This window comes from Chaetura pelagica, unplaced genomic scaffold (assembly GCF_000747805.2).
Source record: "Chaetura pelagica isolate M959 unplaced genomic scaffold, ChaPel_1.0 scaffold123, whole genome shotgun sequence".
NCBI lineage: Eukaryota > Metazoa > Chordata > Aves > Apodiformes > Apodidae > Chaetura > Chaetura pelagica.
Genome location: NW_009953295.1, coordinates 5,872,496 through 5,892,477, shown reverse-complemented (window position 1 = coordinate 5,892,477; position 19,982 = coordinate 5,872,496). Strand labels below are relative to the sequence as shown.

Here is a 19,982-nt window from a genome sequence, read left to right as displayed (position 1 = left end):
GGAATCACTAATGCCACAAAATAAGAGTTAGTGTGACTGTAATCTACCTTAGGGAGTTCTCCAAATTATGTTGTGACCTAGATGTTGTACAGAGAGAAGGAATAAGCATGTGTATGCATGAAGGAGGTAATGGACAGCTGTCAAAAAAGTCTGGGGTAACTGAGATATTATGATCGGGCCATCAGAAATAAGAACTTCAGAATAAATATTCTGAATGGAATATGTGAACAGTTGGTGCCATGAAAACTGGGAGCTGTAGAGAAAAATGGTCCAGCTGTGCTAGGAGATTGTACTTTAGCAGCAAAACTGAAATTGAAACAAAGGTAGCAGCTGATCCAGGATCTCCTGCCACTGAGAAGCAGTTGCCTGAGTGGAACCCAAGATTCTGTTCATCAGAAGAAACAGAAACGTAAGGAAAAAGAGCCAGAAGAAAAACTATTATACTTCACAGCTGGAAAACGAATTACATTTGCATGTGTGTAAGTACACACTAAGGAAATAAAGAGGATGAGGTTTGGAGTAAATGCCTCCAAGACTTGTTTTAACATCTTTCTGATTCAGCTAAACAGGTTCCAGGATCTGACTACTAGAGAAACCCTCTTCTTGCCTTTCAGGATACAAGAGGGGAAACATTACAAACTGAGCAATATAAAGAGTGGGAATTTTCTGGGAAGTGTTGCTCATCTCGTTGGGCAGAGCAGCAAGGTTCTAGTTATGCAGCTTGCAGGCTCTGAACAGTCAAGGCCTAGCACCTCAAATGTGTGCTTAGTAAGATCCATCTATGAGCTACAACTGTTGCTGACAAAGTGGCATAGGACTCAAAACCTTATTATTGATCCCGCGTGTGTCAGTGCATGAAAAAGACCTGCCTTTCAAAAATCAACTGGAATAATTTATTAGAGCCTGGGGAAAAAGAAAACAGATACAAAGATCTAGTGAAGAGGCAGCAATGGAGCTCTTTTACTGTGATGTTAGCAGTTCAAGCATTGAGTCTCTTTTCTAAAAGTAAATGTGAGAGAGGATTTTTCTAGGAGGGGAAACATAGCAGAGTTCTTCCAGAAACTTACTGCCTTTGAGATCTATCCTGTTCACAAAATATGGTGTAGATATGGACTTCTCCATGATCAGAGGAAAGAAAGATAAGACAAATTTGTTTTAATTATTTTTTCTGTTTATTGTTCCCTTCTGATGCCTGAAAATGAAGCCATGGCTTTGTGTGGGAGAGCAAAAAGTCCCTGGAGAGCAGTCTTGGCAGCAGTTGAGCCATACCTTTGGTAATGATTCCCTAGAGTACTGATTCCTCCGGCCTACATGGTTTTTTCCACCAGTCTTTGGAGTTTAGCAGTGTCTTGCATCTTAAGTCAGGCAAAAGCCACTAGGTTTTTATGTTTCAGGGCCTAGAGAGGCCTGACCACTGGCCTAATAAGATGGTACATGCCCAAGACATTGACAGTCTCGTTACTGGTCTCTAGTCTGAAGATCTGTTGCAAGCACAGACATGAGATATGATTTGTGAAGTTTTAGGGAGGAAAGCAAGGAGACAGAGCATGGAAATCTTTTAAAGCAATATTGTGACCCTTTAACTTGATCATTTCAATCTCAGTTTATTTCTGCACCATTGCCTATAAAGTATTCCTAAGATCCAGTCTTGGGCTTTGGGCATTCTGTCTCAAAATCAACATTTTGAGCTGACATCACATATGAAGAGTTTCATAGAAAGATGCTTATGGCAAAGCTGAATATACACATCCAGTCTACTGGTTGTCTCTGCTGGATTTCTAACTCAGAGTTATTCTTCGTGAGAAGTTAGATGGGATGTACAGCCTATACAGGAAATCATTTCCGAAAAAAGCATCAGTTACCAGTTGCTAAGACCCTGGAGCTTGATGGGGACTGTGGGATCTGTTCTATGCCTTCCAAGAGGCAAGCCCATCTAATTTCTGATACAGTGAACTATAGATGTATTCCTTACTTTATTCTTGTCTGTTTTCTACTGCTTACTGCCAAGGCATTAACATTTTTTTGATTTTTGTAGATCTATTTGAAAAAGACATGCATATAATGAAAAAGGATGTGAAAGAAAGGCAAAGTTATATCACTTGAGTCGGTTTAAAGAAGCTTGATATTTGGTTGTTTATAACCTCAGTGCGTTAGTTGTTTGTACTGTGATAAGAGCATTTTTGGTTTGGAGACTGAGCCTGAAGACTTATTGCAGCAATGCAGACAGTGTTTGTCTGTTGGTTAGGGAAATGGACTGGAAGGCAGGAAGGTCTTGGATCCTAGACCAAGCTGAACCAGTGACTCATCGTGTGACTCTGGGAAAGTGCATTCAGCTCAGTTCTGCAGTATTGCAGAAATCCACTCAGCAGCTGAACATGAACCAAAGCAGGTTGTAAGTCATAAGTCAGTGCTACATATAGGAAATATGAGCTCTTTTTTTCTTATTCTGGGTAAATGTATGTTCTACACTATCTTCTGAGCCAGCGTTCCATCCTGTGGCTGTGGTAATGTTCTTGTATAGTCAATTTGGTATTTTGAAGGAAATAGAACTTTCCCCCCCTAAGAAAAACCTTGCCACCACTCTCATGAAATTTATGTAGAAGTGGATGTGAAGCATGAAAAAAAAAATAATCCAGAGGGAAAAAAAATGGCTGTTATTTATTTTGTTAGTGTAAAGGAGAAATTAATTGGGCCTTTCCAGGTTGCAGATTCTGACATCTACAGATTACAAATATAAAAAATATGCATAATTTTGAGCTATAGATTTGTCATCTAAGCAACTAAAACAGCTTTTTTTGATAGAAGTGGGAATTGAAATATATAATGTAATTTTCAAGGGCAAGAATTACAGCCCTTGTCTTTTTTCTTAATTTTTTAGGTGTTTCTTATGCACTTAGGGACATCTTACTAGCTAAATTAATAAAAAATTGTAAAGGTGCTTTCTTCTGTGCATTCATTCTTTTCTCGTTTGAGAAAACATATTAAGACACTTTGCTAATCAAAAGTATATGGATGAGAAAGGAGATGATCACTAACAGTTGACTACCAGCTTTTACATCCACCAGGAAAAGAAGGATATTTTTGCTGAACACCTTTTCCTGTGTTTTAGATTGCCTGCCTTCCCCCCATTATAAATAGCAAAACTTCTACAGTGATTTGCAGATAATTCTGTTATGTCAGATCCTCTAATACACCTTCTTTGTCTGTTATATCCTCTGTAACAGTCTGGGTTACCTCAGGATTTTACCAGTGGCAACACTGATCAACTCAGAGCAGAGAGGAGGAGGCTCAGGGAGGAGGTTAAGTTTTGAAATCTACACTGAAAAGTGTAGAAAAGTGTAAGGTCAGTAAGGGTCAGTAAGAAAGCTACTTCTCATGAGCTTTTACTTGACTGAAATAGAAAGGAAATGGTGGGTGTTGCATCTGACCAAGCAGTTAGCAGTAAACACTTTCAACATCAAATGCAGTTCTTTTTCCAGTTTGCAAATCTCTTATCCATTCTTCTTACTTTTAAGTAAATACCAGCCCAGTCCCAAGAAACAGTTCTGAAAAATTGCGTAGCAAATTTCCACATTTACTATTTCCAGTACAGTTATTTGTCTAACAGCCAACTCTGGAAGCTGAGCCAGGGCTGCAAGACTTACAAGTGGCCGAGATTTACCCATCAGCATGTATGATGAAACTAATGTCTGTCAGTTAATTTGTGCCATTACTGATAAACCTGTGCAAATCCATTCCTTTCAAATTGCGCTCCCCATGATATCTCCATACTTCCAGTTCTTGGTGTATTTTTGTAATTGCAATTTAGAAAATAATTTTGCAGGAAGAACTTCAACTCATCTCTCTCTGTCTCTCTGCTGTATTAGATTCTGCAGGCACAACAGGATTAAAAAAGGCCATTAAAAACTTTTATCCCAAGGATAAAAAAACAAACCCTTTCCAGGATCTCCAAATGCGTAAGAACCAGGTCAGCAGGCTACAGCTGTAAACAGCGATTCTTCAGAGGAAAACTAACAAACTAATTCAGTTTACAAATGCAGATCGTACACAATGAAGCGTTTTTAATTAATTGTAGAAATCATGAAACTGGAACACAACCTCGGTGGTTCTGCTTACATTTCAGGAAGCCCTGGCACCGCCGCACTGCACAGAGCGAACACAGATGATAAAGCCACGCAAACAGCTGTCCGGCTGGTTTCTGTCAGTCCCCCACAAGCAGGACTAATGCAACTGCCTTGCTGCTGGTTCTAAAGCAAAAATGTTTCCTACGCTGGCAGGTTGGCTTGTTCTTAGTGTAATAGAGGCAGATGAGTTTTGAGAATTACTGGATACATATCTGAAGTATAATTCAGCATCTTTTAAAGTTTACCAATCACTAAGAATAATATGTTCTTAAGTGAGTTTCCTGAGTCTGCCAATTTACGTAGGTGAGTAAACTAGACAGGTCAAATAACTGGCGTGGTTTATAAATAGAGCAAAAAAAATCTCCTTATATAGAATAGCATCCAGACTTTCTATTGTTTGAAGCAAATGATATCATTATTTGGATGTCTTTCCAGAACTGAAAATGACTAGACTTCGGAAACTAAAAGTAGTTAAATATAGAAATTGCTACTTTAATGACTGGATGCTGTGTTTCATTTTTATGCTACTAGTATGTGAACAAATGTCTTTCTGTTCTTAGGGATGGGAAGGGGGATTTTATTCCAGTATTATAACATATTGGACAAAAGCCAAATTCAGATTAAGGGCTGATAGTGCCTTTGTCCTAATTCCTTTACAGAAAATATTTTTGATCCACTGTGCAGTGTAACTGAGGTGATTACACTGTCCATGAACAGTGCCTTTGCATAAGCCTTTAGACTTGTGTAGATCAAGTACCAAATGCACAGTGGTTTGCATACAATAAAATAATAGAATAAAAATTAAAAGAGAAACAAACTTTGCCTTTCTCTATAGCTTGTCATCACAAACTCCCTAATAAGTGATTATGTCTACTTTGGCAAGTCAGAGAGCTTTCTTCATCACTGATAGCTAGAAAACACTTATTCTGACTTCTGCAATACCCCTTTTTAAAACCACCTAAGTAGTTTCTGTGGAGCAGCACATAATTTCTAGAGATGAGGTTTTGGGAATAAGGGCTTGTGTTAAGATGTCCCAGCATTCCTACTCTAAAGACCACCATCCTTTTAGATGAGGAATGTCAAGTTGGATGCTGGATGAGATTCTGTTGTCTCATAAGAAAAGATAACAGACTGAAATGATACGCAATTCTAAAAGCATGCATTTACAAAGATGAAATCATGTTTAATGATATATCAAAACAAATTTTAATTTACCAATCCAGATTTTCCTTCAGCTACTTCTGCATCTTTTACTCTTCTCTCAGATTTGGCTAAAAAAATCCATTTTTTAACAAAAAGTCAGTTGATATGAAGTCACGTAAGTTTAGGCATCTACATATTAATAAGGTGTCTGAGTTCTCAAAATAATCAGGGAAGCCAGTGTGCTTCCAACTATGAAGCCAATGTACATTTCCAGCTTCAAAATCTTCATATCTGGGGCGGGGAGAGAGAGGGCACGTTCTTCAAACCAACCTCACTCTAAAGCTGGGAAAACTGAAAATAGAGTGCTTACTGTTCTGTAATCAGTTTGGGCCACAGGTGTCAGTTGATGACCATGTCATAATTGACCCTTTGTTAGGTGTAAGAGATACCTTCAACCATGGCTGCATCCTCTTCAAAGAGCTTAATATCTCTCTTGCTAGAAAATATTCAAACATTATTTAATGATTAAGACAAAAATTGTCATTCCATTAGGCAAGTAAGTCACCTGTCTCAAATAGGAAAGTGCCAGAGGATATTGTTCTTCCTACTCTGAATGCAGTTCAGTTTTAGGAAAAGCCCTGTGCATCTTAACCCTCCTTCATTAGCGCCCGAGAGCTGAGTACATTCATGTTGACACCTGCAGCTGCTTTTTAGGAGTCCTTTTCCAGAGGACATCACAGATGCTTCAGAAACAAGCAGTAGTAATAGTTTTTTCTATAGGGGTTACTATTTTTTATTGTTTGACATATTAAAATGTTTTAACTGCATTTTCCCATCTTATATTCTAGTCGCTTTCTTAGGATAACATATAGTCATCTCTGTGAGGGGGAAAAAAGGCAAAATGCAGTTGAATCCAACTTCATTACCTGTAAAATATGAGGCCTCCATTCACTGACTTCTTGACAGAAAACTATGCCATGGCATACTTGCCTGCTCGGAAGTGTACTGTTTGCCAACAACTTCATGTTGGGAGAGTGGCAAGACCCCGGGACAGTTATTCAAATATCTGTACTGTATATTTAGGCAGTTTTTATGATTTACTCTCTGACTGAACCTTGTAAAGACCTTACTTTTCTTATTTTATTTTTTCTTTTATATTCAAACATTATTTAATGATTAAGACAAAAATTGTCATTCCATTAGGCAAGTAAGTCACCTGTCTCAAATAGGAAAGTGCCAGAGGATATTGTTCTTCCTACTCTGAATGCAGTTCAGTTTTAGGAAAAGCCCTGTGCATCTTAACCCTCCTTCATTAGCGCCCGAGAGCTGAGTACATTCATGTTGACACCTGCAGCTGCTTTTTAGGAGTCCTTTTCCAGAGGACATCACAGATGCTTCAGAAACAAGCAGTAGTAATAGTTTTTTCTATAGGGGTTACTATTTTTTATTGTTTGACATATTAAAATGTTTTAACTGCATTTTCCCATCTTATATTCTAGTCGCTTTCTTAGGATAACATATAGTCATCTCTGTGAGGGGGAAAAAAGGCAAAATGCAGTTGAATCCAACTTCATTACCTGTAAAATATGAGGCCTCCATTCACTGACTTCTTGACAGAAAACTATGCCATGGCATACTTGCCTGCTCGGAAGTGTACTGTTTGCCAACAACTTCATGTTGGGAGAGTGGCAAGACCCCGGGACAGTTATTCAAATATCTGTACTGTATATTTAGGCAGTTTTTATGATTTACTCTCTGACTGAACCTTGTAAAGACCTTACTTTTCTTATTTTATCTTTTCTTTTATTTTTTTTTTTTTTTTTTTTTTTTTAATGCCTACTATATCACAGCAGCTCCTTCTGGATTCCATCTGGTTTGCTGGGTAAATATGTGTTTGGATGAAAGCCACAGAATTAGAAATGCTTTTATGAAAACGTGAAGGGTTGGTTTATACTGTATCGTGTCTGCCTCTGCAGTTACAAAGGCAGTGTCTCTAGACTGCGACAAGAGAACTTTTTAATTTGAAGAAGGGATGGTAAATAATACCTCAAATAAAAGGAACATGTGGAGCTGTGAAGTTTCACTTTGAAATGAAGCTGTGTAGCCTTGAAATCAAGGCCGCGTGCCAGAAAGTTCATGTAATCAAGAGCCAGAAGCCATCCCATAAGAAGAAAGTCCTTTATAGTTTCACTTCTGAGAGGTACAAAATTCATGTTTCCCATTGCTGACTTTGACATGCTTGCTGAGACACACTTGAGAAGAAAACTTTGCGTCTGTTGGAGCTGTCTCAGCATCAGAGACTTTGTGTTCTCTTGCCCTTCCTTCCTTCACCTCAAACATCAGGCACAGGCATCCTAGCCCCTGGGAGCAGTGCGGCTTTTGGGTACTCCTCTGGTGACGTTCCTATGGCTGTCGGGACTCAGAACCGAAGCAGACTCAGCAACCTGCATCCCAGTTTTCTCTGTAACTTCATTGTAAGGGAGAGGTGGCACTTGAAACTCTGCACTGATGGGTAATTCATGACTGCTTGCCATAAGCATTACTGTTCCCATTGCACTGGGAAGACTGCATTAGGCAGTTGTTGTAAGACCAGTTTTCTTGGTATGTCTGGTGGTGAGTCTCTGTGTCTTCCTCCTGGGACCACTTTCCTCCTCCAGGTTTTTTTCTTGTTGAAGGACGTGCAAATACATGGCTCCCCCTGTTCTTGGTGGGAAGTGTAAACATTCATATGATATTGAGGTCACGCACTAAATTACTCCTGTTGCCATGCATCCAGTCTAGAAAAGGTTTTGGCTTCCATTCAGATATGAAAGAAAGAATTATTTCTTAGCGAAGTAATTCTCAGAACAGTTGGAGAGAGGATCCACACCCACATCTTTTCCTTCCTCTCTGAATGTGCCAATTTATCTCTCCCTTTCCCTCGCCAATTAAGGTCTTCACAGTGGGCTTACTGTCCAGTGCACTAGTAGCTACTGGATCGCAAGCAGACGTTTTCAGATGGCTGGTTCCTTCTTTGGCATTGTAACTCTGGGGATAGAGTGTTTTCCAGACCAAGCCTGATGCTAGGCAATCCAGGCCTCCCCCGCTCACAGCGTTCTCCATATTTGTTTTGAATGGTTGTTTATACATGTTTCTAGAGAAATAAGTTTGGCATCCAGGCAAGAAATGTTTTCGATTCATTAAGGAGTAAAATGCTGGTTTTGAGCAAAGACAACTGTGCAGTTAAATTTGAAACCAAGTTCCTCTCTGCCTCGTTCATCAGCAGCAGGGGTACCATGTCATACTCCTACTTTATTTTTTTCTCCTGTCTCTTGAAGGAAGCAGAAAATAAATGTATCCAACTCAGGGCCTTCTAAACCAAATTTGAAGTTAATGTGAGTTTCGACAGCTGAAGGTCAAACGTGGAAGCAGAGATCCTTCCTGGAGGTGTGAGCTGGTCTGGTCTCCTCGGTGGTGACACAGATGGCCTCACAGGTGTGCTAGGAGTCCCCTTGGGACTTCCAGGCTGACATCTCATGTAAGGCAACCAAATGTGCTCCTGGTTGCTACACTGCAGAAGCATGCAATATGTCAACATCCTTAGTTGTTGTGCAGCCTTTCAGCAAGGTCCTAGACCTTCTAAAACCTCTCTTGGTGAAACTCAGTGAGCTCAGAGGGGCTACTGCAATTCATGGAGAGTACAGAATGAAGCTTGTCAGGACAGAAGCTTACACACAACTGCAACCTATAAGACTTCATCAAAGAAAATGCTGGTGTGCAGTGTCTTTTGATTCCAGGCTGCAATATTTTTGTTATAATTTCCGTGTTGGTTTTTTTTGAGCTGCATGTAAGGAAATGGCTTATATTTCCTGGTCTTTCTGTACTCATAGAACTGTACTTTGAGGTTTGTCCTCTGGTTGCCTTTGTTCTTTGTCAGAGTACCAGCCCTTGAAGTGAAGGTACTTGAATGTGCACAATTACACAAGTGTCATCAGGATTAGTAATAACTAAATCATGAATGTGCAGGAAAGCTTAAAGAGAACTGCATATATGTTTCTGGGTTCTTTTTTAAAGTTGGGCTAAAAGAAACTGCATTTAAGTAAGAAGCAGAACTATATGAATTCTTGGAGAAGAAGTTGACTTTGTTGGCTGAAGATGTACTAACAAAAGTAATATTTTTTTGGGACACAAAAATTACAAGAAAGCAAGAGGGCAAAAAAAGATTTTGTGTTGCGACACACGTATCATGCTTGCTTTTTCACATACATAAAAATGAGAAGCTGTTTACACTAGGAGAGTATACAAGCTTTACAAACACAGATGGCACGCATTTACATGTTTTCTCTTGCTCATGTTTAAGTAGCGTTCACATTCCTTGAACCATCAATCTTATATTCATTCCAGCACAGTGACCCAATGGAGAGTTGGATAAGTGCCTCTTTTCCCTTTCAGTTTATTGCTTTCTTCATCCCCTTTCTCCATGCATTTAAGCCTAGTTTGCAGCCTGCTAGTTACAGCTTTTCTAGGGACAGGTGCATGTTTGATTTTTCTGCATCTGAGAACTACCACTCAATCTCTTCTTTCCTAAGAGACTGTGCTGACTGCTGTGCAATGAGTAAAGCTGCTCCACTCAGTCCACCTGTGGAGAACGGTCTGTCTTCTCCCCCCACATAAGACTAAAGACACCACCCCATCATCTTCTCCAGCACCATTTAAAAAATATTTATTTTAGAAAACCACATTTTCAAGTAGGTCAGGCTCCAGGAGCTAGACATACTTACATGGGTCCCTGTGGAGATATCTAAGCTGGCAAATAAAAGATGACAGGGAGAGAACTGCAGACATTCTGTTCTGTACTGATCTGTCCTGGTGTCTCTGCAAGGTGAGCCTGCTCTAGAGATGCCTGGCTCTGAACACTGTGGACCTAAGCAGATGTGTGCTATTTGCCCACAGAGCTGAGGGTCTGTCTCCAGCCCTTCATGTGTAGTAGTTTCTACCTGGTTTTCAGATCCCAGAGCAAGTTGGCTTCGACCCATATATGGGTATGACAGCACATACTGGTCTGTGTGACCAGAAGCAAAACTGCCCTCCTGCTAGCAAGAGGAGGAGATGTACAGGGTGTTTCAGTGCCTTCAGAATGAAGTGGAAGCTTTAGAGTGGTCTTACTCTGCAAATCCAGCTCTCCCCCTTTAGACTGAAGATGTCAGATGCAACATGATTATTTGCTATTTAGAGAACACAGCCCTAAGAGTTTGATAATACTTTAATTAGCTAAGTAACACAACACTGTTATTAATAGTATAATTCATAATCATTCAATAATTTAAAGGCTGCCTTCTGACCTTGTGGCCCATATTCGTTACATGTTTTTTATAGTACATAGTTTTGGCAGGATCCTCAAACTTCAGCCTTGACTTCTCAACCTAATTCTGATTAAGCAATGCCTCACCTTACCCATGGAGAACTTGCATGCCAGTGCAATGTCATACCCATTTTGTGTTTGTACCATATGTCTACTCTTCGAAAGAGTAATCGCACTTAGTGTTCCCATCAGAGGCCACAGGTAGCTTTGAGAATGAGATTTGAATGCTTAGTGTAGGATTCATCTCACCTGAAGCTGGAGGTCTGCACTGTAGACACATCTCAACAAGTTGCCCTAGGCTACTTTTCTAATCTCTTCACCCTTCTAGGATGGGCTTTATCTGAGATGTCTGAAATAGTTCTGATGAGGTTCTCTGAATGGTCTATAACAGCAGACCGTGTTTTCTGCCTATATCACAGAAAGCTTAAATTAGATTATATAAACCCCTTTTCTGTTTTCCTCACTGACCAGGAAGGTACCTGAGGCAACCATCTCAGATCAAGACAACTTCATTTGGATGTCACTATTGGTGTTACATTGCCAGAAATCACTTTTCCTAAGGAAATAAATACTTGTAGTACTTGAAAACTACATTGTCAATGGCTGAATTTTTAACTGGGTTTTTTGCATTCTAATTATTGGCTGATACACATCCATTTGATTTGTCCTCATCTCAGTTGTGTGTCCATGTGTATAATTGGTTTTGACAACATTTTACAAGGTCCTTAGCAGATTTATTTCTTAACATGAGAATATTTTAAACCAAAATGTTTCATACTGTAATTTACCAGTAATGCCAGATTGAACAGCCATGCAATGATCCAACTTCAAGAAGTTATACATTTATAGACAATAATGTAGAAAATACTACATATGACTAAAAGCTCATAGAGTCCTCCCACTATCAGTCAAAAAGCAAAGAAGTGGAAGTTAAGGAATGAGGAGAGGACAAATGTAATCCAGAAGAGATAGATTAATGCTGGTCTCAACTGTTTTCCCATTATGTGTTTCCTACCTTTGTGAATTTTTTCTGATTTTTCTCTCCATTATCTGAAGAATCTATGTGCATAAAAGGACATAAAATGAGAAAATTAAAAAAAAAAAAAAAAAGCTTCCTAAAATTGTGGAAGAAAACAATTAGTTGCTGTTATTGTTACAGCATGCAAATTAAAATGGTGGATGGTGGATGGTACACAAACAATAGACCTTGAACTTCTTCCAGTTTAAATAAGTATTAGCAGCCTCTTTTTTTTTTTTTTACAAGCGCACAAATATCTTGCCATAATTCTGATTCATACTCTATTTTCTCCTTAACAACAGTTTACCAAATTTAGAGCCACTCTGCTAATTAAGAAAGAAATAAACTTATTGTTCTCTGTGTTGTTTTCTCAGTAGGCATAATTGGAAAGTCACATGATAAAATTACTATATCTGTCAGCGTGTTACTGTTAGGCTAGGATATACTGTTGTTTACAACTCCAACCAAAACAGATGGACCAACTGGAGCAAGTTGCTGGAGTTTATGAAAATGTCTTGGCTTATTATTTTCTCTAAACAATAGCCTAAACATGAAGCGGAGTTCATAACATGACGTAGAGCACTGTTACATCCATGAAATAATTTCCTGAACCAAACACCTAACCTTTAAATAGCTTGGGGCATAGATGCAGTTCTGTGGACCTGTTTTGTCAGTATGAAAAGTCTATTTGTTTCATTAAGTGTCCAGCTGAAACAAGAGTATTTTAATACATAAGAATAGTTATAATACAGACATGAAGCCTCTCATGACAAGCATAAGAACTTGTTTTGGGAACTCTGCATTGCTGCTTGTTGATTCAGAGCCTGTTGTACAAATATGACTGAAGGAGTTGAAATGGATACCTGAGAAGTATGACCCAGCAATCCCAGGTGTTGAGTAGGGGATTGCTTAAAGCTACCTGAGAAATGGCAAGCATGGCAGTGTTGGTCCCTTGATGTGATTTAATTCCCTGGGTCAGGGCCAGAGACAGGAACAGCACCATCACTGCCTTTTTAAGCAACATCATAGAAGGTCAGGGCACCCAGACTGTTTTGGGGGCTTGTTTATACTCCTGCCATCTCCTTTCCAAGAGATCATAGGCTCAAGCTATGAAGGAGGCAGGAAGGGTTCTGAAGGGACCATTTGTCCCTGCTGCAGCACAGCAAAGGGATTTAGGGTTCTTCCAGTCAGGAGGGGAGCAAGTCACATGGAGCCTGGCTCTGTAGCCTATATCTGGGGTGCCTTGAGGTTTTATCTAAGAAACAGTGTATGTCAAAATCAGCAGTTGCCCTGAATGAGAGGCTGTGACTCCAAGCCATCCTTCCTGTAGCCACTAGACTTCAGTCTTTCTTCCAGCTCTAATGATTATTTGCTGTGGGACAAACAAAGTTCATAAACAGTGATGAGAAATCCCTTCCTACTTTCCCAGATTACTTACTAAGCTGCTGGGGCACTTTCAGGGGTTTGAAGCCTTGGGCCTAGGTGTGCCCATACTTCATAGTATTGCTAATTATTAAGTTACAGTTATAAAAGTTACACCATAGTATACACAGCATCTCTGCTGTTCAAGTTTCTGAACAGGAGTGACTGTGGCTGCTGCATTTCGTGCAGGCAGTGTGTGCTAGGGGTAATCTGAGCTAGCCTGCCTGTTAAAATCCATCCAAGGGTTTGCATGGAGTGATGCATATTTTGTGATCCATATATTTATAGCCCAGACCAGAGCGATTCTGGACAGGCAGGAGAGATGTAACTGCAGCCACTTGTTTAATCTAGGTCTGGCTTCTAGATCATAGTGGTTGGTTGATGGCAAGTTTTAGGAGCCTCCAGAATAAGGAAACATTGAAGAGAGAGCAGAAATTTGACTTATGATTTTGAACATGATACCTATGTCTTCCTTTATGCACACTTATACATTCTTTAAAATATATCAACAATTTAGAGCATGCATAGAAGGATGTGCTGCATTGTGACCTAGGACTTAGTCCATGTCCCTGAAGAATCTAAGCAGCTGAGCTTCTGTGATACGATATCTGTTGCATGTGTCAAAAAGATGTGTGAGATACAGCTCAGTGTGGAGCTGCAACGTTTTGAAAATGTGGAGGGAAAAATAGCCTAACATTGACACTGGTCTCCAAGAAGTGGAAAGCCATTCATGCCTGCTTCTAACACAGATTAAAGAGGCTTCAACTGGAAATCATAGATCTGATCTAGATCTTTGCTTGGGCAAGTTCCCAGCAGGTCTGCCAATCAAAGCTTATTGTGCCGTGCCAGGTGTTGTAGCTGATACCTTCTAACAGTTTGGCTTATGTGTGTTCTTGTTTGCAGGGTGGAAAGACTTACACTGGACCATGTGGAGGCAGAGACTGCAGTGGAGGATGTCAGTGTTTCCCTGAAAAAGGAAGCCGTGTAAGTAACATTTTTTCCTGTAAAAGCTTCTTGGTGATACCAGTTCAATGTGGTTTGCTGAAGGTGGACTTGCATCAGACTGCTAAGAGTATTCAAACAATTAATCTTTTTCAGGAGAAAAGTTATTGTTGTTTCATCTTACTTCCTCAAGAGCTTCTAGATTTGAAGAAATAATTTGCTATGAAATACAGGAGGTTCTTCTTTCAAAGATCAGGGCCAAGGGACCTGATGGCCAGGATGAGCTTTTCAGATCAGAATTTAAGGAACACAATGTGCTAGAGCATCACTGGTTTGTGTGACAGTGCTAAATGAATATGGACAAAATCACTCAGTAATGTTCTTGAAGTCTAACAAAATGGTATCTGATTAACAGATACCTCATGCCTGTGATTTCCATTAAAGCAGAAGGGATCCAGATCTGCAAAACCTGAAATCCCTGCTGGAAGGGAGCTGTTTGGGACTTTGGCATTAGGTTATTGCTTATACTGTTCTTTGTTTTGGGGAGTAGTGCAAATTGAGATAGAGGAAGGGAGACAGGGTGGAGGGGATTAGCCACCTGCCACAAAATGCTCTAAGAAATAGGGCAGTTCCTATCCTGATGGCTTGGAGCCCTAGCTGGCAGGATCCTTCTGTACAGCTTGGTCTTCTGCAGCTGAGACAGTGACTCAGCCTTTTCCATCCACCCATGTCTAAGAATAGGTCAGGCAAGAGATGCGACAGCAGGTCATATGCTCTTTCTGCTATCACAAACCTCATAAGATTTTTTAGTTCTTTGCCTTTTCTCCACACAGCAGGCTGTCAGTTCCCATTCCCATCACATTCCTCAAGCTTGACTCCACGTCTGAGCAGAGGAAGAGGTGGTAGGAAAGTAACAGTGTAGGTGGGAGGCAAGGAACATTCTTGTTTACAGCAGGAGTCCCGATGTCTCCATGGCAGTCAGATGATCCTGGGGCTACCATGCCATGAAGACTGTAATGGTTATACTACCATCCCCTGACCATCATCTGCTCACGATCTGCTTTCCATTACAATAGCCTAATGGCAAACTAATGAAACTGAGAACAAACATGCCCTCCCCTGAGACTCAGCTTTTGGTGGTTCTCCCTCCAGCTGTTACTGCCTTACCCTCATCATCCAGCACATTAAGTTGGGCAAGTACTTCCTGCCACTTCCCTCCAAGGGCACTTAAAAGCAAAAACTGATGCTTTATGAAATGGCTTCAAATATGATATTGCTCCACCTTTTCTCTTCTTTCAGTGTCCTTTTTTGGTTCTGAAAGCAAAGCATGGATGTACTTGTTCACCACTTGAGTCCATGGAAATAGGGATCTGTAGAAAAACTACCAACTTTTGTAACTGAAATCTTTTCATATTCCTTATTAGCTGAATAACCCTTAATTTCAAGTTACCAAGTCTGGAAGAGAAAAGAGGTAGCTAAAGAAAAGTTATTCTATAGGCTAGAAAAGCTGAAAATGTTAAATTACTGAAGTAGAGAGTCAGTCAGGTGCCACCAATGAGAAGCTGCCTGTGATTTGCTTAGTATGTAGACTGGGAGATAAGGGCAGAATTTATGTACTCACTCCCCACTCGCTTTTATCCATCTCAGGGAAGTAACACCGGTAACTAATCACACTGCCTTCCCTTTAAACAGACATTTAAAAAGAGAGAAAGATGATGTTACGTCACTCGTATTTTGCTACTGTGGTTAATTGTGCAAGATGTGAAGGAGCACTGGGGAAAGTGATGTAAAGAATTTTATAGCACTTCAAAAATTGTATTTTAATGCTCTGAAATGATATACCTCATTCTGAGTCAGCATACACTGCGTATATTTTGTGTCTGCTGGTCTCTTCAGATGTCACAACCTCTGTTAAACATCTGGTTTAAGGAACGGGATTGGCCTTTAGAGACTAGTCAAATTTGGCATAGCTTCTGGTCTCATGCTAATCCTCAATGGGAATATTTATTTTCACAAAACCTCTGTATATCTGGCACGACACACATTTTCTGTTTGAGGTGACTCATTACATGCACAATAGACGTATTGCGTGTTTGCACTTGTAAGAGTGCCTGAAGCAGTCTGTCAGAGCCTGCTCCTGCAGTGGCTGCCTGTCTCGGGTGCAGCAGAGCTGTCACTTTCAGGGCACCTGGGGCTCTGCTGGGAGCAGCGCTGCGAGGGTCTGCAGCCAACTAGCAGCCCTGCCAGCCCCTGAAAAGTCACCTGTTTGTGACAGGTCTCTCAAAATCAGGCAAACAAAAGCACCTTCTTTGGATTCCTGCTACTGAATGCGTATCAAAAGCTGCTGTGTGAAGTAAATTCATTAGAGTAGTGAATACAGTTGTGAACTATGAAAGTAGGAAAGGCCTTAAGAAATGTCTATTTTTATTTCTGTGTGCCTCTGCTTTGTTTTCTGCCATAAGCCAGATATTTTCTGGTGTCTATTGGTACTCTAGTCTTGGTTATCCTTAACTGCAGTCTCATTATTTTACTTTAAAACCAGGTGCATTTTTACTCTTAGATGGACACAAATATCCAAATATCCAGTCTATGTAAGTGTATCTCACAACTCCTCAGGTCCTTGGTGCTAGGGCTGCAGGACCCAACCAGTCTCACCCTCATCTCTCCTTCTCACAGCTGGCAAAAGCTCAGTCAGCCAAGTTCCAGCAAGAATTTGAGCTTCTGCAGGAATGTCCAAATCCACGTGAAAAGAAACCACTATATAAGCTTCAGTGAAGAGAATAGGGTGAAAAGGGAGAGAAAATACAAAACTTCATCTTTTCCCTAAGATGATACAGACTCATCTTCTCATTGTCTCCCAAGACAGCTTCTCCTAAATTGTTCTCCTGAGACTTCTGAAACAACAGACTTATCTTCTCATTTTCTCACATGGAGAGAACGCTGTAAGGAATAGCCAGGTGCCTGAATTGGAAGGAAAGGAGAAAAAGCAAGTCATGATAGTGATTTGAAATTATTTTCTGAATGAACTGGAGGCCCTGGACTAAAGGGAAAAAAAACAAACAAAAAAACAGAAGAAAAACTTCCAGTTTCTTACTTTTTTTCCTCTAGATTTTTATTGCAACTCCTAAAAATTTGGGATTTATAGTTTTTTTGCAAAACACGTATTGGGCAAAGTACAATATATGCCCCTTTAAAATCTGTTAAATGTTAATGCACTTATGTAGGAAACGGTAACTCCTTACAGTACAATGGCCAACTGTTTCACCTATTGAAGTTCATAATCAACCTCACTTCATAATTGACCTACAATGCTTTGTAGAAAGTGGAAGTGAATACAAATCATTTTGATCTTTCTATAGAGTGAGAAAATGCACTTTACTGAAATCTCACTTTGTACTGTCTGAGTCAAGCATCTAACAGTGCTCAAGCCGTTTTAGCCATTGTTTTTGCAAGGGGCTGGAATAATGGGAACTGTGAAATGAAGAGACAGCTTCATTTTCCCCCGTAAAGGCAAATTTTTGGGAATGCCTAAACATTTCTTTTTAATCAAGGTTAACACAAGAGTTTAGAACAACTCCTTTACAGATATATTGTTTTCAGTAATGCAATGGCCCAGGTGAAGCTATTACCAGTTCACCTATTCTTGTCTGCTTTTGGATGCCATGCAATTGTAAATCACAGAATCACACAGAATCACAGAATTATTGAGGGTGGAAAAGACCTCTGAGATCATCAAGTCCAGCCTACGACCCAACACCACCACATCAGCCAGACCACGGCACTAAGTGCCACATCCAGCCTTTCCTTGAACACATCCAGGGACAATGACTCCACCACTTCCCTGGGAAGTCCATTCCAATATCTGATCGCCCTCTCCGAGAGGAAGTGCTTCCTGATATCCCACATAAACCTCCCTTGGTGCAGCTTCAGGCCATAACTCTAGTGTCTGATCTTTACTTGTAAGCATTTTCCTTACAAGTTTAAATCTTAACACATGGACTAGATCTAACAGAAGGTTTTGTCCAAATTTTTTTTAAAAAAATAATTTAAAAAAAGCAACACTTCAGTATTCTGAAGTCAATTCCATTCCTGTATCTTAGGGAAATGTTAAATCCAATCTAATAATTTTGTTAACTGTTAGTGTAGTTTCTGAGCATCATAACAGACTGTGTTCTAAGCTGGTATAATGGCAGTAGTTCCTTTGTAACTCTTGGAGAGTGTAAGTTGATACATCTGATGAAACCCAGTGTTTTACAGAATAAGAAGGTAAAAAGTGTCTTCTCAAATTAGATCAGAACTTAGTTCATCTATCCCACTACTCTATCCCCAACAGTGGCAGCAGGAAATACTATTTGTCAAGATCACAGAGGTCTGGCAAATTTCTGCAGTGCATTTCCCAAGATCACCCTACTGATATGTTCCCTCAGTATCTGTGTTTCACCCTGAATTTGTCAAATCCTTTTTTTAAGGTGCTGTAACTGTGTCTTCAGAACTTCAGTGGCATCAAGGAGTTCACTACTCAAATGATATAAAATTACTGTCTGAGCTGATCTTAGGCAATCTGGTTTCATCAGGTACACCATATTTTAAGTACTGTAAGATTTGGGAAACAGCAGTTCTGCGTTTACCTTACTCAGTGCTTTCCTAATTTTGTAAACCTCAGTCATATTTGCTCTCAGCTTTTTCCTGTCCAAAGCAAAGACTCACAGCCTTTTCAGGTTCTGTTTTGAAGGCAGTACTCCAACCCTTAGTCCCTTAATTCTTCTCTCTCTTCTGTGAGAGACCAGAACTGCACAGAGCACACAGGATTGTGGGTGCACCAAGATCTTGCTTAGCAGCAAATTGACACCCTCTGTTTTCTTCTCAATACCATTCCTGATGCCCCCCAACGCTGAAATTTATCTGCTCACCCAGGTTGGTGGGCTCCTTCTAGATCTCCCAGCATGGGAGATCACAAGATCTCCCCATCCTCCATCACCAGTATGGCATTTAGCAACCTGAGAAAGGTTTATGTCATCTATAGACTTGGGTGTTTCACCACTCAGCCTCTTCTCTACATCACTGTTGAAGTCTTTACTAAGACCTGTTCCAGCACCCATGCCTGAGAGGTCTCATTGCTGTTTTGTCTCCATTTTGAAATGTGACCATCAAGCACTGTTCTCTTCTTCCTGTTGTTTAACAGCCTTCAATCCATAAGAACACCTCTCTTCAAACTCCAAGGGAATTTCTTTTATAAAGCTTTGGTGAAGTATTTTGTCAGAACCCATTTTGAAAATCCAAATATATTATGGTCACTGGGCCTGCTTTACTATGCTTATCATTGTGCCCATTTATTATGTTCTTTAAGGTAGACTACTGCCTGGCCAAGCAGGAAGGTCAAACAAACTGGCCCACAGTTGACAGGGTCCCCTCTGAAACCTCTCTTCCACATGGGACCTTGGTTGACACTCGGGCACTAGTGCAGTGGCAGTTGGTAATGATGGGTCACACACCTCAGCCAATATTTCTGCAGTTTCATACTTGAGTTTCTTCAGAAGTCCCAGGTGAATTTCATCCACTCCTTGTCACTTAGCAATGCCTGCCTTATCTATTTTATCTACTGCTTCCTTTTTATTTACCTGAAATTAATCTGGTTCAAAAAATAGCTTGGGTTTGAGACCTTCTCAAACCATTCAGCAGTAAAGACGTATGCAAAGAAGTCACAAAGTTTCTCTACTGTGGCCTTATCATCCCCAAGTATTGTTCCTGCTCATAGCAGGGAGGCTGTTGATCTTTAAGGACCCTTCCAACTTTAACCATTCTATGATTCTATTATTCTAAGTGCCTCTTATATAAGCCTTTGGCATTGTGTGGTACTGCTCTCTCCTTTGATAGCTTCTTGCTTTTCTTTAAACAGCTTTTTAGTATCAGCTTGATGACCTTCTGCAAAATAGTTTCATTCTTTTTTAGGCATCCTAGTTGCCATTAGCTCTTGATCTGTTTTTTTATGGCT

General features: G+C 40.1%; 1 protein-coding gene across 1 annotated transcript in view; it reads left to right on the top strand.

Annotated features, from left to right (window-relative positions):
* COL4A2 (collagen, type IV, alpha 2) overlaps positions 1 to 19,982 on the top strand; it is a 140,979-nt gene that overhangs the window by 29,176 nt on the left and 91,821 nt on the right. Inside the window, exon 3 of the mRNA XM_009997970.1 lies at positions 13,952 to 14,032. Within this exon, the coding sequence (XP_009996272.1) occupies positions 13,952 to 14,032 (81 nt within the window). The remainder of the gene's footprint in view (positions 1 to 13,951; positions 14,033 to 19,982) is intronic.